Raw genomic sequence first — 24,528 nt, 5'->3', positions numbered from 1 at the left:
GTGTAGGAAATCTTCAATTTCTTAGCAATTTCTCGCATGGAATAGCCTTCATTTCTAAGAACAAGAATAGACTGTCGAGTTTCAGATGAAAGTTCTCTTTTTCTGGCCATTTTGAGCGTTTAATTGACCCCACAAATGTGATGCTCCAGAAACTCAATCTGCTCAAAGAAGTGCCCATCCAACCAATCCAACTTGTGGGAGCTGCTTCTGGAAGCGTGGGGTGCAATTTCTCCAGATTACCTCAACAAATTAACAGCTAGAATGCCAAAGGTCTGCAATGCTGTAATTGCTGCAAATGGAGGATTCTTTGACGAAAGCAAAGTTTGATGTAAAAAAAATCTTATTTCAAATACAAATCATTATTTCTAACCTTGTCAATGTCTTGACTCTATTTTCTATTCATTTCACAACATATGGTGGTGAATAAGTGTGACTTTTCATGGAAAACACAAAATTGTTTGGGTGATCCCAAACTTTTGAACGGTAGTGTATATATATATATACATATAATATAATACAATAAGGAACAATTCCTTATTTTAAGGAACGGTTGGCAACCCTGGCGCCAGCTCTCCCAGCCACCAAAGACAAAACTTCAACGCAGATGTGGACAAAGACACTGCATGGACAGTACTGGGTGAGGCTGCTGCAAATGTGGATTTGCGCTGTCATCTTCCCACACTGGAAGTGGAAAAATCAGTCTTGAGTAATGTGATTTGGGGATTGTAGAGCTTTAGGAAAAAGAAAAAAAAATTTTTTATACTTAATTATGTAGCCAGGGAGAAGGACAATGCCTAGTAATCTGTTATAGTGCTAACTGCTACATGAGAATTCCTTGAGTACAATTGATGCTAAATAAAATCTGGCTACTAAGCTAAATCAGGTTTCAAACAGAATCTTCTCTTCCTTAGCATGACTTCTTTATTGTCCAAGCCGCTGTAATAATTTGATACTAAGGAAGACACATCATCCAACACAGAAGAGCAGATAGCACAGATGCCAAGTATATTGGACCTTGCCAAGTTACATTTCTGTTTGCCCTGTTGACATGAGCTCTCATAGTGTCAGGGTGCTCTGTACTGGGTGGTTTATTCTCTCCTGCACCCAACACCACAACATGCCAGGGAGTAAGGATTTCAATCTTTTAGACAAGTTCAAGGCATTGTTGTCCAAACCTGTGGAGAAATAACTGGCAAATCAATGGAGGACAGGACACCACCACTGCAAAACAGACTTTTCATTTAATAATTCCACATTAAAAACACATACTGTAATGCCGCATCACAAGATGAAAAAAAAGCACTGTAATACTGTAATATCAACTGAAACCAAAATAAAGAGAGGCAACAGCGTAGCCTTCAGGTAGACTGGAGGTGTTGGTCTGAAGCAACAGTCGATGAGATAACACACACATACAGTAGGTTGAACCACAGACTGGAAATCATAATTTAAACAGTCTTACAAAAGCACTTGATTTCATTCCTATCTGGAATGTGCATTACCATGATGACAGACACCATGCTCAGATGATCAGGGAACAGAAACACAAAACTCAGTCAGGTGCGGTACATCAATATACAGTAGAATCCTTTGTCTCATTTGAGCGCTAGGTATAGTCATAGGCTAATGTTCGATGTATCTGTTCAACATTAACATAAATGTCCATCAAATAAGCCATTTGGTCTTAAAACCTTGTTTTTAATAAAAAAACAAGTGAACTTCAATTTTTTTTCAGCAGTTCTTGACCTGTTTTTGTGCTTAGAATTTTTTTCCAAGAAGTGGAAATGTTGAATTAATGAGGATTATTCCACAAGCATCAACTTAATGTTATTTAAGCAAAGACAATTGACATAAATGTATTATCATTTGAAACAATAATAATTATCTCACCCAACTGGCACATTTTCATTTCATTTGTTCTGGAAAAGAATAAAATTCTAAGACTCAGTGTCACATTAAATGGCTTGTTAATGTTATTATTTTTTTCCTGGATAAAAAAACAAAAAACAAAGTTGGCTAGGAGGATACCGGCACTAAAACCAAAAATAAATGCTCTTGCCTTTAATATGACATTCATCCACCCAAAGTGTTGGAACCTGGTAGCTGATGCCCTCAACTGCTGTGACTAGCTAGCTGAATGACACGATGATGTAATAATAAAATGATGATGTAGCTGTGGTCATCTGGTCACTCTTCCATCAGAATGGACATTTTGCCACACAACACAAAACCTGCTTCACACTTCTTCTTCATAACCGTTTTTCTTTTACTGAGCAAATTACTGACATTTGTGCCTAACAACCACATCCAAAAATCCTCCAGGAAGCAAATTATGAAGATTGTTTCCTCACTGTGACACGATGGTGTCAAAGTAATGTTTCTTCTTTTCCAAGCATGAGTGTTATTCAGATATTGTTAGAATTTTACTTATTAAAACAAATGCCTTGTTTAATTATGTGGTCTGGGGTGATTTGGAGTAAAGGACATTGTGATGATAAACATCATGCCCACATCTGCTGTGTGAAGTGAGGGCACCAGTCCATCCTGGACCTGGACATGTTCATTCAGAGGAGACATGTGGTATACAACCTGTTGTCTGGAAGGCTAACATGTCAGATTCCAAACTTTTCAGACAGCCCATCTAATTAGCTTCAGCAGCAGGAGGCCAGTGATTTGTCCATGCGTGTCAACATGTATTACCATTTTACATGCACATCCCTTGACATGCTCTAGCATAAAGTGCTCAGTCTGCCAGGACTCATGTTGCATAGCCACTTCTGGTGAGCTGACTGAATGGAAACTGACAGGAAGTGTAGGGTGCAAAAAATATTAGGTTTAACTCTCTTTGGCTAAGCAAAGCAGAATTGTCATGTTTTTTCCCCAGTAATGAAATTCATCTTACTCAACACTTCTACTTAAAAATAACTGACACTGAAACTATTTATTCATAGAATGGTGTTTCCAAGTAAGATGGAGTAACATCTGAACTATGATTTAATTTAAACAACCCTATGTTTGATTTGTACATGCTGAATATGGAGCTGCCAGGGAAGAGGAAAACAGGAAGGCCAAAGAGGAGGTTTATGGATGTGATGAGGGAGGACATGCAGGTAGCTGGTGTGACAGAGGAAGATGCAGAGGACAGGAAGAAATGGAAACGGATGATCCGCTGTGGCGACCCTTAACGGGAGCAGCCAAAAGTAGTAGTAGTGGTAGTATTAGTAGTGTGTTTGATTTGTACATTCTAAGCTCCATGTCTCAAAGGCCTGTTCTAAAGAGAGATGGACAAAGCAAATGGCACACAGTTACAGTAAAGCAGCACTGCAATCCAGCATCAGCAGAAGAAAAGAGAGAGAGAAACAGTATCCAAGAAAGACCGACGCATGCAGTTTGGTCAGTTCTGTACTGATTCTGTACATTTGGCAGTGAGTGACTTATGAATGGTGTGTTATACAGATGTCCTGTACAGGAATGAGGCCCAGTTACTGTCTGTTTGCTGTATATAGGTGTGAACGACCCAGGACCTTTTGGGGAATCTGTTGCAGTGGCTGAGGAGGGAGAGAGGAGGCAGTCCAACTGATACAGTAGAAGATGGAGGAGAGAGTCCACAGAGAGAGCCCACAGAGGGAGCCCACAAGTCCAGCTGGCAACTCCTTCATCCCCATTAGTGCCAAGAGACGGGGCAGTGTGACAGAGCTTTGCACTGTTCATTGACCAACCGCTGTTCTTCTCTTCCTCTCCTTCCCAGTTATGAAGCCTCAGACATAACCTTGTAGAGGATGTAGCGCCACCAAGTGGTCAGAGCCCTCACCCTCAGGATGTCTGTAGCTCTGAGGGCGCTCAACAAGCGATCTCCTCCAAGGTGCCCAAGGCTGTCTGTAGAGGAACGGTCACAGTGTGGCTGAGAGACTCTGAGTGGTTTGCCATCGGCTCACAGGAGCTCTAGCAAGATGAGGAGGAATAAGACATAAACTCTTTATACTCCGTATTATCGTCCATTCTCATGTCCCTGCACAACATATACAGTAAAATACAATGCCAAAAAAAAAGATTTCAGAGGATGATAAATAAATAAATAAAATCAACATCAAATAAGAAACCACATGATATCAAGGAGATTATTGGCAAATGAGAATGAGTAGGAAGCCCTGAGATTCATTGTGATAAATAGCTAGAATACATAAAGCCCTTAATTCAGTACTGACCTACAGTCCTATCATATCAGAGCAGTGTTAATGATTGAAACAGCTGGAAAACAAACAGCTGCATGCCTCTAGAGACAGCATGACTGCAAACACACCCAAAACATGATTTCTGTTTGTGTACTTATGAAGGTCCTTCTCTCTGAAGAACATGGAAGGTATTTCCTACAAGGATGGCAGGAATTACTTCTAAAACTTGGCTTTATTGACGTTGATTTATAAAGCTGACAATAGCTGACAATGTTTTCATCCAAATGTAAAGAACATTTTAAGGTAGCATTTAAGAACATATCAAATATGAATTTGTGTGTTTCCTTTCACTAGTTATTTAAATTTAATACATTTATTTGTATCCAAGATACAAATAAACTGTCAAAAAATGTTTATGACATACTTATGATGTACTTATGATGAAATTTATTACATTTACGTATATAAAATACATAAATGTATTTCTATAAATATTTACAATTTGAGAAGGCTTAGCAAGGATCACATGCCATTGTTGAAATCTGAATATTTAGGATGTTTTTTTTCAACATTTTGGCACTTCCATTCAGCTGTTCTTATTCACAGCTTCCAAATGTTTATGTTGATGGAAACACAGCTTTCCTCTCTGAAAGTCCAACTGCATCCAGCTTGAACAGAGGTGTGTGTGTGTGTGTGTGTGTGTGTGTGTGTGTGTGTGTGTGTGTGTGTGTGTGTGTGTGTGTGCACATGCATGTGCGTGTGTCTGTGTGTGTGTGTGTGTAAGAGGAAAGAAGGAAGAGAGGGACAGGAAGGCGTCCTTACCACATCTTCTCCATGACTTTCCTCCTCATCCTCTCTACTCAGTAGATCAAATAATCGGTCTTTCACCACCTGTGGACCCAAGTGCAAAGATCAGTGGAACTCCATTCGCTGTTCTGTCAAAGGTCCTCATAAACCCAGCTTGTAGTTTCTGAGAGTGACAGCAGCTCTGTGCAATGCTCAGGTAGCTACTATATTGTAACTGCAGTAGTAAAGTAGTACATAAATAATAAAGTAGTAGCAGTAGTAAAGGGCTGGATCTGAACCCAGGTTGCAGCAGCCAAGGACTCAGCCTTGATATGTTTTATGCGGCCTACCAGGTGAGCTACCTGGGCACCCTAATAAATGACATCTGAACAGTAATCTAAATGGAAATCATAAGGAGTAATAAAAAAGTAAAAAAAGTAAGACCGGGTAACATAAAAAACTCTCATGCTGGATGGTTCCACATGGTCACAACATCTCCAGTCTGACTGCAGCTGACGACCTCTGTTGCATGTCATACCCCCCACCATGTCCTGTCTGCCTCTTCACTGTCACTGTCTAATAAAGGTTAATATATATATACACTACCGTTCAAAAGTTTGGGATCACATTGAAATGTCCATATTTTTGAAGGAAAAGCACTGTACTTTTCAATGAAGATAACTTTAAACTAGTCTTAACTTTAAAGAAATACACTCTATACATTGCTAATGTGGTAAATGACTATTCTAGCTGCAAATGTCTGGTTTTTGGTGCAATATCTACATAGGTGTATAGAGGCCCATTTCAAGCAACTATCACTCCAGTGTTCTAATGGTACAATGTGTTTGCTCATTGGCTCAGAAGGCTAATTGATGATTAGAAAACCCTTGTGCAATCATGTTCACACATCTGAAAACAGTTTAGCTCGTTACATAAGCTACAAAACTGACCTTCCTTTGAGCAGATTGAGTTTCTGGAGCATCACATTTGTGGGGTCAATTAAACGCTCAAAATGGCCAGAAAAAGAGAACTTTCATCTGAAACTCGACAGTCTATTCTTGTTCTTAGAAATGAAGGCTATTCCATGCGAGAAATTGCTAAGAAATTGAAGATTTCCTACACCGGTGTGTACTACTCCCTTCAGAGGACAGCACAAACAGGCTCTAACCAGAGTAGAAAAAGAAGTGGGAGGCCGCGTTGCACAACTGAGCAAGAAGATAAGTACATTAGAGTCTCTAGTTTGAGAAACAGACGCCTCACAGGTCCCCAACTGGCATCTTCATTAAATAGTACCCGCAAAACACCAGTGTCAACATCTACAGTGAAGAGGCGGCTGCGGGATTCTGGGCTTCAGGGCAGATTGGCAAAGAAAAAGCCATATCTGAGACTGACCAATAAAAGAAAAAGATTAAGATGGGCAAAAGAACACAGACATTGGACAGAGGAAGACTGGAAAAAAGTGTTGTGGACGGATGAATCCAAGTTTGAGGTGTTTGGATCACAAAGAAGAACGTTTGTGAGACGCAGAACAAATGAAAAGATGCTGGAAGAATGCCTGACGCCATCTGTTAAGCATGGTGGAGGTAATGTGATGGTCTGGGGTTGCTTTGGTGCTGGTAAGGTGGGAGATTTGTACAGGGTAAAAGGGATTCTGAATAAGGAAGGCTATCACTCCATTTTGCAACGCCATGCCATACCCAGTGGACAGCGCTTGATTGGAGCCAATTTCATCCTACAACAGGACAATGACCCTAAACACACCTCCAAATTGTGCAAGAACTATTTAGAGCAGAAGCAGGCAGCTGGTATTCTATCGGTAATGGAGTGGCCAGCACAGTCACCAGATCTGAACCCCATTGAGCTGTTGTGGGAGCAGCTTGACCGTATGGTACGCAAGAAGTGCCCATCCAACCAATCCAACTTGTGGGAGCTGCTTCTGGAAGCGTGGGGTGCAATTTCTCCAGATTACCTCAACAAATTAACAGCTAGAATGCCAAAGGTCTGCAATGCTGTAATTGCTGCAAATGGAGGATTCTTTGACGAAAGCAAAGTTTGATGTAAAAAAAATCTTATTTCAAATACAAATCATTATTTCTAACCTTGTCAATGTCTTGACTCTATTTTCTATTCATTTCACAACATATGGTGGTGAATAAGTTTGACTTTTCATGGAAAACACAAAATTGTTTGGGTGATCCCAAACTTTTGAACGGTAGTGTATATATATATATATATATATATATATATATATATATATATATATATATATATATATATATATATATAAAGAAAACAAATATTATGCTGTTTAGTGGCATAATGCTGCTCCATACTTTCTATGACCACTGAAACAAAATTAGGAGAAAAAAAACAAAACTTTGGGAATGACTTTTCCTATGCAGTTACAGAGCCGCAGGGGAGGAGAACACTATCATGTAGTATTTGGCAGAGCACTGTGCAGATGAAAGCAGTATAGAGAGGTACTGAAATGGATAAACAATAGAGCCATGGTAATGAAAAATCCCACCATACAACTAAAAGTGAATTATAATTCACTTTTAGTTTCAGTGCCATTGTCTTTGTTCTGTGACTTTGGCTTGTTTGTGTGTGTGTGTGTGTGAGAGAGAGAGAGAGAGAGAGAGAGAGAGAGAGAGAGAGAGAGAGAGAGAGAGAGAGAGAGAGAGAGAGAGAGAGAGAGAGAGAGAGAGAGAGAGAGAGAGAGAGAGAGAGAGAGAGAGATTTTTTGAATTTTAAACAACTACATAAAACAAAAAACTCAACAAAGACATCATTTCACAACATCAACATGAGCAACTCCTTTACATGAAGACGTCCAAAAAAAGTCTTATTTTTTCCTTTTTTTTTTAGAACAGTGGCTCAAGTCACATACTCTCAAAGGGTCAAAAGAAATATTATGTAAAGACAGAGTTAAATACCAGTTGCCCCTCATTGACTGAGCAAATGGCTGTAGTGAAACACCACCATGAAATAAATTCATCTAAGTTGTTCATTAAGGTAAAGAAACTGAAATCCACTCGGACTCTCACCTTTACCCTTGCAAAAAATAAAGAAAGTAAATCTTCCTCTGAACCATTATTAATTAGGCTTTTCCTGCTCCTATAAATCGAAAACTTAGCTTGTGCCACTACAAAATTTTAAAGTTGCCACTTTTCCGCATCCTTTCTCTTGTACCCAGCGCCAAAGATAAAAACAGTTTCATTCCACTTTTCATCACAGTGTGAGAATATGATTTGTAGAGCTTCAAAGAGCACCTGAAGTCTTTCACATTCCACCAAACAATGAAACATTGTCTCTGGCGACTGACAGAAAGGACACTTAACAGAAACAGTTGGATTAATCTTAGAAATTAAACTATTAACTGCCAGCGCTCCCTGTAGGATCCTCCACTGCAAGTCACATGATCTTTTGTTCAGCGGGGCTTTATACAGCACCCTCCACACTGGCTTACAATCATCTGCCACTTTTAGCTTTGTTCTCCATACAATGTCCTTTCTCTCATCCAGTATTTTCTTATTCATGGCTACAACACAGCATTTGTAAAATACCTTTCCATCAAACATGTAAAGGTTAATTTTTGTAGCCAAATTTTGGACAAGCAAAGGTCTTGTTAGACCGGTCTGGTCCATTTCGAGGCCCAACTGGGGGAAAGGGTCTCCATTATCAGGAGCCTCGGTCCCAATGGCATAGTCATGCAGCATGTCTAGTTCCTCCCTGGTGAGTCTTTTAAGCCATGCATTCAGAATGTCTCTAGTGTGTCTGCTTGACCTCAAGCCCAGCAGTGAAGCTGTTGCCTCCGTGTCAAGAAGCATTGGCCCTGCAGCATCCACAATGTGATTCAACTTAATAGTTCCAGATGAGCATAGCCTCTGGTTGAGACCTGGTTTGCTGTCATCACATCCAGCCTGGCCCCATGGATTAGAGGTTCTTCCAGGAGCCAAAACAGAGATGCTGTAGGCTCCAGTCTGCACCACTTAAATACAGTCCAAGCTTTAGACAATCCTTGATAGAAAGGTGGCAGGTCATGTATGCCATTAAAAACACAGTCTGTTAGAAACAAAGAAGCTTCTAAACCCAATCCCTGTACCTTCTTTAAAATAATGCTCATGAGAGGCCTTCACATCACATCATCAATCCCTGTGAGGCAACACTGTATGAATTGTAGTCTAAAGGCTGCTACTCTGCTCTCTAGATGCACCAAACCCTGCCCTCCCACCTCTTTTGGTAGGTATAGAATATGCTGTGGTACCCAGTGCAGTTTATCCCAAAAAAAGTTCACAAGAATTGACTGTACTTTTTTTTTTTAGCAATCCGGCAGGGGGCTCTAAAACGGTTAGCTTGTGCCAGAGGGTGGAAGCTGCCAAGTTATTAACAACCAAAACCCTTCCTCTGTAAGACATTTGTGGTAACAGCCATCTCCACTTTTGTAATCTCCCCTCCACCTTTTCCACCACCCCCTCCCAGTTTTTCCAAACAGTCTGGTCATCACCCAGAAACACTCATAGGTACTTGAAACCTCCCCTCTTCCAATTTAGCCCTCCTGGCAGCTGAGGGAGACCTGCAGACGACTTTCCAACCGCTAAGGCTTCACTTTTTGCCCAGTTTACTTTAGCAGCTGAAAGATTCCCAAACCTTTCCACAATTTTCTCAATCAGATTAACGTCATCTTGACTTTTTATAACGATAACTATATCATCTGCATACGCAGATAAGACAATTCTTGTGCCAAAATCAGGCAAACACAGACCACCAATACAAGAGCAAAAATTGTGTAATGAGGGTTCAATTGAAAGCATATAGAGCATGCCTGACAGTGAGCAGCCTTGTCTTATACCTCTATATGCTTTGAAAGGTTTACACAAAACACCATTAATTTCCAGTACACTCTCATTATCTTTGTACAAAAACCTTACTCTTGGCAACAAGTCCAGGGCTGAGGCCAAACCTTTTAACACTTTCCAAAGGTATTGGTGCTCAACCCGGTCAAAAGCCTTTTCCTGATCCAATGAAACCAGACCAGCATCAAAGCCCAATGCACCAGAGACTTCCAAAACATCGAAATTATTGACAGATTGTCAACAATGGACCTGCCGGGCACACAGTAGGTTTGGGTCTGATGGATGACCTGATCTATCACCTTCTTCAGTCTGTTGGACAGGACTCTGGAAAGCAGCTCATAATCCGCACACAGAAGTGAGACCGGACACCAGTTCTTGATATCTTGCAGGTCGCCTTTTTTTGGCAACAATGTCAGAACAGCTCTCCCGCAGCTCTGGGGCAAAAATGAGTCATTAAAACATTCAGTGAAGACTTCAATGATGTCGTCACACAGTTAAGTCCAAAAAACTTTGTAGAACTCTGGCGGGAGCCCATCAATCCCAGGGGCCTTCCCCCCTGCATGCTCTGCAGTGCTGTAGACAACTCCTCTGTAGTCAGAGGACCCTGCGTCTCCTTGTTAATCTCCTCTGAGATTCTGGGCAGCCCACTGCAGAAGGAATCAAATGCCCCTTCATGCCCAGTGTACTCACTGCTGTACAGAAGAGAGTAAAAATCCACAGCTCTCTTCTGGATCTCACTGGCTGTAGTCAGCAGGTGTCCTGTTGTTGACTTTCGGGCATGAATGAATCTGCTTTGTCCATTCTTCTTTTCTAGGCTGAAGAAAAACTTTGAAGGTGAGTCCATCAGGGCGGCACTCTGAAAGCGAGACCGGACCAATGCCTCCTGTGCCTTAACACCCAGCAAGTCAGCCAGCAAGGCTTTTTTGGACTTGTGCATCTTGTAACAGAACAGTGTTAAAATGACAATAAGCAGACTTTTGTTTTACTTTTGCAATAAAAACATTGCATGTCACCGTTGAGTGATCTGAAAAACCTACGGGCATAATCCTGTGGGGGGAAAAAAAATCCTCAATTTTGACATTTCTCAATTTTTTTTTTGTTTTGTTGCAAGAAATCCTTAATTCGGCGCACATCATAGTACTCTTGCTTTGTTGCCCCTGACAACTGGGAGGAAGTGTGAGTCTGGCTGTCTACACCACCATCCTCCTCCTTAAACTCATATTCAGACATTTGTACCTCTTGCTGCTTTTTCTTTAATACAGGTACCTGGCTGTCTATACCACAGTCCCCTTCCTCCTCCTCTTCCTCCATACCCAACTCAACCTCAGACAGTTGTTCCTCGTACTGCCTGCTTCTCTCCTTTGTTTTTGCTCCTTTTTTGGCTTGAGAGCCACTCGTTTTAGCGACTGCTTTCTCTTTAAGACAGGAATCCTACAGACTTTTTCTTCCTCCACCAAATCCTCTTCGGTAGTCAACACTACGCCTTCTGCAGCTCTACCTGTAGTGTTTGATACCACTGCCTGTTCACGTTGTGCTTCTTTTTCAACATTTATGTTTTTCTTTTTAGACTTTTCACTCTGTTTGGATGGTTCAGTTTTGTCGGTGTATTCTGGACTCCGTCCCTTTTCTGTTGTGTCATCACTGCTCTGCCTGGTTTTACTGTTTGCTTTCTGTTGTCTCTTCACTGCTCTGCCTGGTTTTACTCTGTCCCTTTCCTGTTGTCTCTTCGCTGTTCTGCCTGGTTTTACTGTTTGTTTTCTGTTGTCTCTTTGCTGTTCTGCCTGGTTTCACTCTGTTCGTGTCCTCTCACTTCTTCACTCTGCGTTTTGTCATCAGAGGAGTGCTTCTCAGGACATGCCCGAACCAAATGACCCTCTCCTCCAAAGCCAAAACACTTCAAGGTCCCAGAGTTTACAAAAATTAAATAATCAAAATAATCTACCTTTACCCTAAAAGCTACATCCAGGTCTTCCTCTTTTTTATTCGGGATCGTTTGAACCTGTCGTCTGTGTGAAACTATATGTCGCACCAGCGGCAATATGCAGCCAGACGACAGTTTCCTGATGAATGCAACTACTTTTCCATGTCTCGACAGTCTCTTGTCAAAAAAATCACTGGAAATGAACTGCGGAATGTTTGAAATGGTGACTCAACGGTGTGGTGAGCGGCAACACCGACACGAAACTGTCATTAACAACAACGCCGGCTTCAACTACTTTGTTTGCTTTGGCTACAGTGTCGACAAAAATCACCACAGCGCCGTTAATTCTAGCAGCAGATTTAATGCTGCTGTGACACACAACCTCTCCGACTGCCAAAGCACAGTCCTCCACCGAACAAGGAAAACTAGGCGACACTTTAAGACCATGTTCTTTAAGACCATGTTTGCAACCTACCTGACGGGTCGCTCCTTCCAGGTGACATGGAGGGGATCTGTGTTGGAGCCTCGCAGACTGACTACAGGCGTTCCACAGGGTTCGGTTCTGGGTCCTCTCCTCTTCTCCCTGTACATGACATCTCTGGGTTCTGTTATTTGTTCGCATGACTTCTCTTACCATTGTTATGTCGATGACACCCAGCTGATCTTGTCTTTCCTCCCTCTAACACACAAGTAGAGACACGCATTGCTGCGTGCTTGACTGACATCTCAGAGTGGATGGCGACACACCACCTGAAGCTCAATCTGGACAATACAGAGCTGATGTTCCTCCTGGGGAAAGGTTGCCCGCACCGACACCTGGCCATCACCATTGACAACACCGTGGTGATGCCAACTCAGACTGTAAGGAATCTGGGTGTGATCCTGGATGACCAACTGTCGTTTGCTGAAAACGTTGCATCGGTTGCTCGCTCCTGCAGATTTCTCCTCTATAGCATCAGGAGGATTCGCCCATTCCTCACTGACGAGATGGCACAGGTGCTCATCCAGGCTCTGGTCATCTCCCGGCTGGACTACGGCAACTCACTCCTTGCTGGCGCCCCGGCGTCAGCCATCAGAGCTCTGGAGCTTGTTCAGAAAGCTGCAGCTCGTCTGGTGTTCAACCGCCACAAGTTCTCCCACACAACTCCCCTTCTCATGTCCATACACTGGCTCCCAGTAGCTGCTCGCATCAAGTTTAAGACTCTGGTGCTAGCCTACAGGGCAGTGAAAGGAACAGCTCCTTCCTATCTCCAGGCCATGGTCAAGCCCTACACCCCCGTCCGACCACTTCGCTCTGCTGCCTCGGGACGCCTGGTTGCCCCGTCGCTTAGACGCCCTTGCTGCCGATCGACCCGGTCATGGCTCTTTTCTGTCCTGGCCCCACAGTGGTGGAATGAACTCCCCACTGATGTCAGGACAGTGGAGTTGCTGCCCATCTTTCGGCGCAGGTTGAAAACTCACCTCTTTAAGAACTACTACCCTGCTACTTGTTCTTAGCATTTATTGTATTCACTCATTTAAAAAAAATCGCTTTCTTGCACTTTTACTTTAGCGCTGGTTGTGTTCTTAGATGCTTGTTTAGATGCACTTATGACCTCTGATGACTAGTAGTTCTCCTGATTTTCTACGTTAAATGCACTTATTGTAAGTCGCTTTGGATAAAAGCGTTGGCTAAATGACTGTAATGTAATGTAATGTTCTCTGGTGAGTTTGGTAAACTCCATACCAGCGTTAAGCACGCTGACCAGCAAACGCTGGTCGACCGCAAACACGCACACACAAAACCCCTTGAAACCTCATTATATACACAAACCAAACAAATAACCCTACAAAACACACTGTACAATATTTACAAGGAAAAATAAAGATAGCAATAAAGATAGAAAAAAGCTCACAACCGCTTTCAAACGCCTGCTCAGCACGCTCACTCGCACTTCCACTCAGAGAGAGAGAGAGAGAGAGAGAGAGAGAGAGAGAGAGAGAGAGAGAGAGAGAGAGAGAGAATGGATTACAGGCGCTCCTGAAATGTGACAATGTTTTGGTTCTAAAATGAGTTAAACCTTTAAGAACCTGTTGAGTCTAAGGCTAATCATAAACATGTATTAGCACCTGAATTAAATCAGACTCCGAATTGAATCAATGATGAACTTTACTTGTCACCTTGCAGTTCCATACATGACAGGTTCTTCTACCCATAACTCCCGGTACATTCCAGTCTAAACAATTACGTCAAAGCTCTTAAAGGAACAGTACATAAATCACATACATAACATCCCCCCTTTTCTTGGGCAAAAACTAGTTCCCAATTGTTTATCAGAACTAAACAACTAGTTTCTCCTTACACAACATCCTGCATAACATACAGTGTATCACAGTTGGATCAGGTCAATGGTAAGTACATTGTTATTCTCACCAATACGACATTCTCAGAATAAACTGAACGTTATTCTTTTCAACAAATCATACCAACATAAACCGTTTCTTTATCACTTAGGCCTACAAATCAAGTCTATCAGGCAGCTTGGTTTGTCTCCTGGGTCTGACCGTAGGAGTGGTCAGTTGGCCTTTCACAGGTTCTGTATGGCGGCAGCCACGTCCTGCTATGGCCCGTCTGGAAGTGTTGTCAGTCTCAGCGGTTTTGGTCTGTCGGGTCGGCCTACTATTTGGCAACCATGACACAATCGACAGTGCTTTTCAGCAGCCCTGTCCACACCAGGCCACCACACTTTAGTTCTAAGATGTTGTTTTGTACCTACTATTCCTAGGTGTCCTTCATGAGCAACAGCTAGCGCCCTAGCACGGAGTGAGTGAGGCAATACAATGCGTGTTCCCCTCAGGACTAGATATCCTATCACACACAGTTCACTTGCTATAGGAGCGTATTCTTTACATTCGTTAAAACGCCCAGTCTCTGGCCTTCCTCACCTCTCTCAGCTCATCATCTTCTGCAGAGGCCTCTTTCACCTCTCTTGTAGTAAGTGCATTTGGCATCGCACTCACCGCCACAAATCTGACGTATTCATCTGACTTGTGTTCGTGTGTTTCCTCCATCGCCGTCTTCCCTAACAGGCGCGACAGTGGATCGGCTATGTTTTCCCTCCCCGGGATGTGAACAACCTTAAAGTCATACGGCTGGAGCCTCAGCACCCACTGTTCAATGCGGGCACAGGGCTTGGATCGTGGGCTACAAATTGCCTCAAGTGGTTTGTGGTCCGTGACCAGATCAAACTTTCTGCCGTACACAAAGGATGAAGTCTCTTGCAAGCCCATACTAATGCTACAGCCTCGCACTCTGTCTGCGAGTATCTTCGTTCGCAATCTGTTAAGCTGCGGCTCACATAACAGACTGGTGTCATTTCTCCCTTTTTTTCCTGGACAAGAACAGCCCTTATGCCAACTGGTCCTGCGTTGGCGATGACTTTTGTGGGAGCATCCTTGTCAAAGTAAGCGAGCGTCCCTGCCTTGGCGAGGGCTTCCTTCAGTGTTTGGAATGCTTCCTTTTGCTCAGGTCCAAAGTCAAACGTCGCTTCTTTCTTTGTCAGCTGGCGGAGCGGCTCGGAGATCGTTGCAAACTTAGGTATAAACCTACTGCTGTAGCTCACTAAGCCTAGAAAACTACACACCTCAGACGCCGTCTCGGGCTCCCTGGCCTCTACTACAGCCCTGACTCTTTCAGCTGTTGGACCAACGCCCCTCTGGGACAGCAGAATCCCCATGAATACCAGCTGGTTCATGTTAAACTGGCACTTCTCTGCGTTGAGAGTAAGACCACACACCTGTAGCCTTTGGAGGACAGTATGCAGTCTCTCATCATGAATCTCCTGGTTTGGGCCGTGCACAATGATATCATCCGAGATATTCTCGACCCCCTCAATGCCTGACAAGGCTGTTGCAATCTCATGTTGATATTGCTCACTAGCGGAGGATACTCCGAAGATCAGTCTCTTGTACCTGTAGGTGCCATTGTGGATAGCGAACGTGGTAATGTCTCTTGACTTCTGATCTAACTCCAGTTGGTGGTACCCCCATTTGAGGTCCAGTTTACTGTAGACCACTGACCCGTTCAGTCCTTGCAGTAGCTCGTCGACTGTGGGGATTGTGTACCTACCCCGTATTATTGCGGTGTTCGCTTGTCTCATGTCCAGGCAGAGCCTGATGTCGTTGTTCGCTTTTGGTACTATGACTACTGGGTTGACCCATGGTGTGGCACCGTCCACCCTCTCTATAATGTCCATGTCTAGAAGCTCCTTAATTCGATTGAACAGCACCCGTCTAAGGGGTTGGGCAATGGGCTTGACTGTCTCATCTACATATAAACTAACCTGCTTGGTATTTAGTTTACCTACTCCTTCAAACAGCCCTTTGTATTGCTGTTTCAGCATAGCCTGCGTGTCCCTCACTGCTGCTATGTTTGCTCCTATTTTCAACACCCTTAGCTTCATTGCTGTCTCTTTCCCCAACAGCGGCTCACCTTGAGCCTTTATCACTATAAACTCAGCCTGCGTAGTACGCTCACCTATCCCCACCTGGCATGTAAAAATGCCCTTTACAGGTAATGGCTCACTGGATGAATAGGCATAGAGTTTCCGTTCCGTCTGTGGTATTCTGGACTCACAGTCTATCTTATTTGCCTTTAGCATTTCCCATGTTTTCTCATCTACAATGTTGCTAGATGCTTCTTCTGAGTGGTCAAATTTACATTACCTACAGAGAATGTAATTCTCTCTGTGTAACTGTCATTTCTTACTGTGAAAGCATAACCTTGCTGCTCTTCTACACAATTCACTGTCTTCTTTTGGTTACCCCTCTTGCTTTTACACATTTTAGCGTAATGATCTTTCCCCTCACATTTTCTACAGGTCTGACCTCGGGCTGGACAATTAGAGTCTTTAGCAAAATGGTCACCATGTCCGCATCTGTAACGTACTTTGTCTGATTTGCCTTCTTTATCATCATTTCTGCTCTTCCTGCCCTGTTTTCTCCCTTTTTCTGAAACACGATGCACAGTCCCCGCCTCCTTGTTGTCTGGCGCACTTGTTGCATTCATGGCGGACATTTGCAGCTCTATCTGTTCACATTTACTTGCTATTTCTAGCGTCTTCTGCAATATGAGCACTTCACCCTCCTCTAGGAGTTTTCTTCGTACGTAATTGGACGTAAATTTACTGAGAATGGCGTCTCGTATCTGTTTGTATTTGTCGTTGGCGAACGCACAGTCCTTACCCGCATGCCTCAATCTCGTGGCAAATTGCTGCACTGTCTCACCGGTGTTCTGCGTCAGCTTGTAGAATGTCTGCCTCGGAAATGCTGTGTTGACTTGTGGGACGAAGTAATCGTTAAGCACTTTCACCGCTGTGGCGTAGTCGGTAGCATCTCCCGTGTCGTTGAGCGTGCAGAAAATATCCTGGACATCTGTACCAGCGTGATGAAGTAGCATCGCTCTTCTCCGTTGTTTGTTGAAGTCTGTCGTATCTTCGTCTATAATCAAACCTTCCCCGTCCGCGAATAACTCGAACGCGGTCAGCCATCTCGACCATCGTGGACCTAGCGTCCCAGGGTCACTGTAGCAGTCAAACTTGGGAACCGAGGAATGAAAATTGTTCTCCATATCTCCGCGAATTCTCTAACTCACTCACAGATTTAACTAATTACTGTTGTCCTCGTCGCCATTGTTGAGTCTAAGGCTAATCATAAACATGTATTAGCACCTGAATTAAATCAGACTCCGAATTGAATCAATGATGAACTTTACTTGTCAACTTGCAGTTCCATACATGACAGGTTCTTCTACCCATAACTCCCGGTACATTCCAGTCTAGACAATTACGTCACGGCTCTTAAAGGAACAGTACATAAATCACATACATAACAGAACCAACCAAATGTAACAATCCCAAAAATTTAATTAGTGACTAATATTTCTAACTTCAATTTTATTAATCTGACTCATAACACTACAAACCAATTTTAAATCTTGGCAAGCTAGCTAGATAGCTAACTTCGGTGCATTTACGGAACTACTATCCACAAGACGACGCCCAAGAGATCAGATCCAGGATTCAAACAGCCAAAAGGAAAGCAAATTGCACTACAGGACTACAAAAATAAAAGTAAAGGCAACTACAAATTTGGAACCAGAAAACAGGCAAAACCACCCCAAATTAAGGAAAGGACCACTAACACTAACACTAGCAACTTAGCTAATGAGCTAACAAGAAAAGACACAAATTCAAACAGGGGTAAGCACACTTTATTTTATTTTTTTTCACTGTTCAGAAGAGAACCGTCATACATTATAACTAGCCATGCAATTTACTTTTTTACGGCAAGAATGGACCTTTCAAGAACTGTGGAACTCTTGTAGCTAGCTAACAAAATAACATCAACATTAGCTACCACTGACATTAGCCATCCCTCAGAGCTGACAGAAATAAACAGCCACTTTCCCAGCCCCTACCTTATTGGCGGAAAATACACGGACCTTTATTTCAAAATAATTGTTACATTTTAGCAAAATGGCCCCAGCAGCAACAACAGCAGCAGCACCGTGCAGTTTTCATCCTTTTCAATATCCAGCAGACATAAACACATAAAATGGCAGACAACAGTTTAGAGTGAAGCTCCAGAAAGAAAACCCAGAGAATCTGCTCAGAGACTGCTACCAAAGCAAAGGCAAGATAGTTGCAACTAATCTGCTCTTTTACACAGACAACACAAATGCATGACATGCAGCTTTCTGTAAACCTTTTGAATATATCACCAGAAAAGGGACCAGTAAAGGATGACAAATTTGTGTTTTTGATGCAACAACAAACAACAAGAGAACAAATTCTTCACCATGAATATATACCAAAATGTCACAATGATTGTGCAGGGTAACCAAACTGCCCTCAGTTCCTTTGAGAATATGTTCCATTCAATAAAAAAAAACTATCAGAAAGTGAAAAAGAAAACATTATAGCTAAACCACTGAAACACAAAAGTTCACATCCAACACAGAGTCTCTGACAACACCTTCCACCGATCAGGCTCCCTTGGTCAATGCCATTACACATTTGTCGGCATTCCTCCCCCAAAGCCCTGGTTTAGAAGCTGCAATGGCCCAGCTAAGGAAGAGTGTCTCACTGATAGAGGTAGAGGTAGTGGAGCTAAGAGAAAAAGTGGGAAGTTGTGCAGCTAGAAACCCTCACACTGATGTTCTAAAGGACCAGCTCAGCCAAGCAAAGAACCAGATGGAAAGCATCAGTGCAGGAAATAATAAGAGAAATTGAAACTCTGATCCAAGACAAAGAAAAGCTACAGAAACAGTTCAGAATTTAAAGACACAATGAGAAAAGACATAACAGAAATATGGAGTGAAATGAAAAGGGAATTTACAAAACTCAGAGAGGAGCTCTACATAAGAGATGAAATGATTGAAACTCTTAAAACAAGGTATCTCCCTCCCACCCCAGACCCCTCACAGAGTTCTGACCTGCCACACACCATTCAGCCCAGCAGCCAACAGACCTCATCTGCCCGTGGAAAGACAAATCCCGCTCCAACACCTGAAACACACTCAGCCCCTGCCCCCTCCAAGGAAAAACTCACCTATACCAGCTAAGCTAGCTAAAGAAGCTAAGGTGGCCAACCTGATTGACTCCAATGGCAAATTTCTCCAAGAACATACGTATATTGAGTATCCAAAATCTGGAGTCCCAAGAATACAAGATCTGAACAAGAGCAAGTAGGAAACCTCATCAACAGGCTGGCAAACAAAGCAGCCAATCTTTTCCCCAACTCTAGAATCACTGTCTCCACCCTTCTGCCTCGCAAAGACTTCTAACCAACAACAGTCTAGAGAGTGAACACTGACATCTCCAGAATCTGTGCTCATCTCCCTAACGTTCATCTGGCCCACCGCTCCAACATCTCAACACAGGACCTGTATGACCACTACAATTTAAGCAAGAAAGCAGAGATGAAGTTTGCAAAAACACTGAAAGACACAGAACTAGGGAGACAGCTCCCCAGAACAGATGGACACCCTAGCCCCAGCCATGCCCCCCCCCCATAGGAATACACCAGTGTATCACCACCCAGACAGTGAGAGACATCCACCTATACATCAACACCATGATCAACAGACCAATAGACCAACCAAGCCACAACACCCAGTCCACCATTCATCAGGACCAACACATCACCCCCAGCACCCAGCACCTCAGCCAAAAAGAGCCCTCAAGCCTGCCACATCCAGAGTAGGCCAAGACCCCTATCCACTAGGACCAGCCCACCACCCCTCCCACCCCACTTTCAGACCAGACCTCCCACCTCCAAGACCAGTCCACCCCCCTACCCTCCATACAAAACATCCCACCACCACCCCTCCTTCACCTGGATGGACCACTACTTCCAGCTACCAACTGAGCCCATCACAACTCAGCCCAACAAAGAGCCATCCAAACTGGAGCACAGCTATGCAGAGGCACTGAAAGGGCAAGAGTCACTTCATAGATCAAACAGCTGCTCCAGTACATCTGCTCTAAATTCATTTAAAACTGTCACTAAAGAAAAAAAAAGATTGGTTAGTGTATCTATTGACAATGTGTTGTTACTGTTTTATGTTCTGAAAGGTTTATTGCATTGTAAACATTTAATTGTTAATATTTGTTACTATGGACTCCCTTTCCATTAGTACTTGGAATATTCAGGGCCTGAGCTCATCAGCTTTTGGCCTGTAATGTACAAATAGAGTTTCAGGAAAACATTAACGGTATTGATATACTGATATTACTAGAAACATGGGGAAACAATGACAAAATCACTCACTGTCCCCCAGACTATAAAGAAATAGTAGTATCTTAACAAAAAAATCAGCACTGTACAGCAGTGAAGAAACCCAGGAGGTTTGGTAATGTGGCTGTCCAATCAAAATTGGACAGCCACATCAGTGTCATGAAAACAGGCAAATAGCATATCTGGCTAAAAAATAGGAAAGAAACCTTCAGCTCACAAAATATCTCTTCCTCTGTGTAATATACGTATATCCCCACTTATGAATCCCCTTATTACACTGAAGACACGTTTACATTATTAGAGACAGAAACGAGCCATTTCCAGGCCCAGGGAAATGTTCTTGTTTGTGGAGACTCAAACCCACGGACAGGTGCCCAAAACAACTTTATAAGGCAATATGGCAATATGGCAATAACTACATTTGTAACTCATTTGATAAGACTAATAATTTTGTTTACTGCCACATAAGGAACTGCGATCTGATTATAAACAGACATGGAAAAGAACTCTTGCTGCGTCTGTATATTGTCAATGGTAGGATAAGAGGAGACATCTTTGGAAGACACACATTTTACTCACTTCTTGGGAATAGCACAGTAGATTATGTAATAACCAATATGGAGCCTTTGTCAATTAAAGCACTCACTGTCAAACCACTAACTCCCCTTTCTGATCACATCCAGATCATCGAAACAACAGAAATGAACACCGTCAAATTATTGCCCAGTAAGCTGTTCCACATAAAGAAATAATACAGATGGGCTGAAAACAGTACAGAGGAATTCAAAAAAGCCATTGACAATCATGAAATCCAAAATCTCCTAGATACTTTTCTAGATACCCCTTATATCCTCAGCAAAGAGGGTGTCAATCAGGATGTGGAAACAGTTAACAACATATTTGGGGGGGGGAAGCAGAAAAAGCAAGATTAAAAGATCAAGATCAACACCAACACTTAAGAAAGAAGACACTTGGTTTGATGCAGAATGTCAATCAGTAAGGAAAGAACGTCGCAAATTATCCAATCAGAAACACAGATCCAAATAATACATCAACTCAACTTCTATATTGTGAGACACTAAGGCAATTTAAATGCATACTCAAAACTAAGAAAGCTCAGTACACTTGTAAGCAACTGACATTGATTGAGGAGTCAATAAACACCAATAAATTTTGGGACAATTGGAATCACTTAAAAAAAATCAAGAATTAGTGATGCAAGACAGAGATATCTGGACAAACTATTTCCAAACTCTTTTTAAGAAAGTGCAATCAGATCAAAACAGGGACCAAGAAAACATAACAAGCAAACTAGAAAAATTAGAACTTTGCATCAAGGACGATGAAAATCCACTTGACTCCCCAATCACAGAACAGGAGCTTTTAGTCCAAATCGACAAGTTGAAGCCCAAAAAAGCATATGGGTCTGACTGCGTTTTCAACAAAATGCTGAAATCTATGCATGAAAAGTTCCAATCTGTTACACGTAAATTATTCAATCTAGTTCTGAGTGTGGGATATTTCCCTGATATCTGGAATCATGGATTAGTTACACTAATTTACAAAAGTGGAGCTAAATTTGACCCCAACAACTACCAAGGCGTCTGTGTGAAGAGTAACCTGGGGGAGGTATTCTGCAGTATTATTAACTCCCGTCTCATTAACTTCCTTATGAAACACAATGTCTTGAGTAAAAACCAGACTGGATTATTTCCAAATTGCCACACCACTGATCATATTTACAACCTACATACCCTAATGGAAAAACATACTCAAAATCAAAATAAATTATTCACTGGTTTTGTTGACTCCAAAAAAGCATTTTATTCCATTTGGCATTATGGATTGTTCTACAAATTAATTGAAAGTGGTGTAGGGGGTAAAACATGACATTATAAAATCAATGTACTCAGGAGCTAAGTGTGGCATTAAAATTGGATCCAAAAGAACCCAATATATCCCTCAGGAGTGCAGAGTGAAACAGGATGCTCTTTAAGCCCAACTCTATTTAACATATCATGCTGGAAAAGTCATCAGCACCTGGATTCTCTCTGCACAAAAGTGAGGTCAAATTCCTACTATATGCAGATGATCTAGTCCTTTCACCAGTGGAGGAAGGACTCCAGATTCAATTAGACTTCCTTCATAAGTTTTGCCAGACGTGGGCCCTGGCAGTTAACATGAACAAAACTAAAAACAATTAATCTTTCAAAAAAGATCCAGATATCAGGGAAAACAGCACATATTTAGATTAGGACCAAATTAAATTGAACATACACTAGATTACACCTACCTAGGCCTTAGAATCAATTGTAAATGAACATTCAACAAGACAGTGAATAAACTAAGAGACAAGGCATGCAGGACTTTACTTGCCATAAAAAGATAAATTCCTTTCGAAATTCCAAGCCAAATTTGGCTACAAATATTTGCATCAGTGATCGAACCAATTGCCCTATATGGCAGTCAAGTGTGGGGCCCACTTGCAAATCAGGAACTAGATAAATGGGAAAAACATCCAATTGAGACCGTGCATGTTGAGTTTTGCAAAAACATCTAAAAGTCCATCGGCACACTACAAACAATGCATGCAGGGCAGAATTAGGCCAATATCCTCTTCTGATTAAAATTAAAAAAAAAGGGCAATCAAATTCTGGAAAAACCTAAAATTCAGTGACCCACACTCTTTCTATTATAAAGGCTTGCAATACCAAGAGTTGAGCAAAGATAAGAACTCTCCTACCACTCTGGTCTTCAGCCATCCTGTTCTACTAACACATACCAGCACCTTAAAGGCACAAGACCAGGTCCAGACTACCCAGCATATTCAGCTTAAACAAATTTCCTCAAACCTATAAGACAATTATTATGAATATTGGCAATCCAAAACAAAACCACAAAGCAATATGCAATGCTATTTGGCCCTAGACAGAGAATATACATTAGCAGATTACCTAACTGAAATAAAAGCAACAAATTTGAGAAATACACTGATGAAATACAGACTCAGTGAGCACTGCTTAGCAATAGAAACTGGCAGACACAAAAAATGTGGCTGCCAAGAGACAAACGTCTAGGTCAGCAGTGCAACAACAACATAGTTGAGACAGAGCTGCACTTTTTAACAGAGTGCAAAACATTCCAATCAGTCTGTTATTGCTCCCCCAAAATCTGAAGAAAAACACGCCAAATCCGATGCTCGACCAAACCACAGTAAACTACCCTACTTATTGGGTGAAGACAAAGAGCTGTACTATAGCTGCACAATACGTATGTTCTCACTCACCACCATCTGAGGGACACCGAATGATACCCATATTCACACAAATATTTCCTACTTTTTACACAAAGCCCAAGACCACACTCACACACACACACACACACACACACACACACACACACACACACACATGCACGCACGCCCACAGATAGTCATAAATGCACATACACACACATGCACACTCACAGATACAGTCATCCTAACTATCTTCCTGCTTTAAATAAAATACTAATACTAATAATAATACTACTGCTACTACTACTACTACTACTACTACTAATAATAATAATAATGATAATAATAATAATAGTTAGATAATAAATAAATAATAAGTACTACTGGTAACTGATTACCAATCTGGTTTTTATACTGTACATGTATATGTTCTGATTTCTTGTATCTGTCTATGTATAAGTACATGTCGGTATATGTTCTGCTGTGTTGTTTGTAATGACTGCTTTGTCAATACAAGTGCCTATTTGTCATGCCAATAAAGCACTTTGGAATCTGAATTTGAGAGAGAGAGACAGAGAGAGAGAGAGAGAGAGAGAGAGAGAGAGAGAGAGAGAGAGAGAGAGAGAGAGAGAGAGAGAGAGAGAGAGAGAGAGAGAGAGAGAGAGAGAGAGAGTGTGTGTGTGTGTGTGTGTGTACATACACACAGGGTGTTGTGATGCGTCTAGTGCAGCAGTGTGTAGTTGGAGGGAAGGTGCATGTGTTCTTCCAACCCGCTTGTGT

The 24,528-nt window shown here is 42.1% G+C and overlaps 1 protein-coding gene across 2 annotated transcripts in view; it reads right to left on the bottom strand.

Annotated features, from left to right (window-relative positions):
- Positions 1–3,840: 3,840 nt before the first annotated feature.
- Positions 3,841–24,528, bottom strand: part of asic2 (acid-sensing (proton-gated) ion channel 2) — an 813,603-nt gene continuing 792,915 nt past the window's right edge. For both annotated transcript variants that reach the window (XM_056287454.1, XM_056287453.1), the window contains exons 9-10: positions 4,995–5,063; positions 3,841–3,942 (exon numbers count right to left, since the gene is read on the bottom strand). In XM_056287454.1, the coding sequence (XP_056143429.1) occupies positions 3,841–3,942; positions 4,995–5,063 (171 nt within the window). The remainder of the gene's footprint in view (positions 3,943–4,994; positions 5,064–24,528) is intronic.

The sequence above is a fragment of the Lampris incognitus genome, chromosome 10, assembly GCF_029633865.1.
Source record: "Lampris incognitus isolate fLamInc1 chromosome 10, fLamInc1.hap2, whole genome shotgun sequence".
NCBI classification, from domain to species: Eukaryota; Metazoa; Chordata; class Actinopteri; order Lampriformes; family Lampridae; genus Lampris; species Lampris incognitus.
Note: the sequence above shows the minus strand (reverse complement) of the source record. Positions and strands in the feature narration are given on the sequence as shown.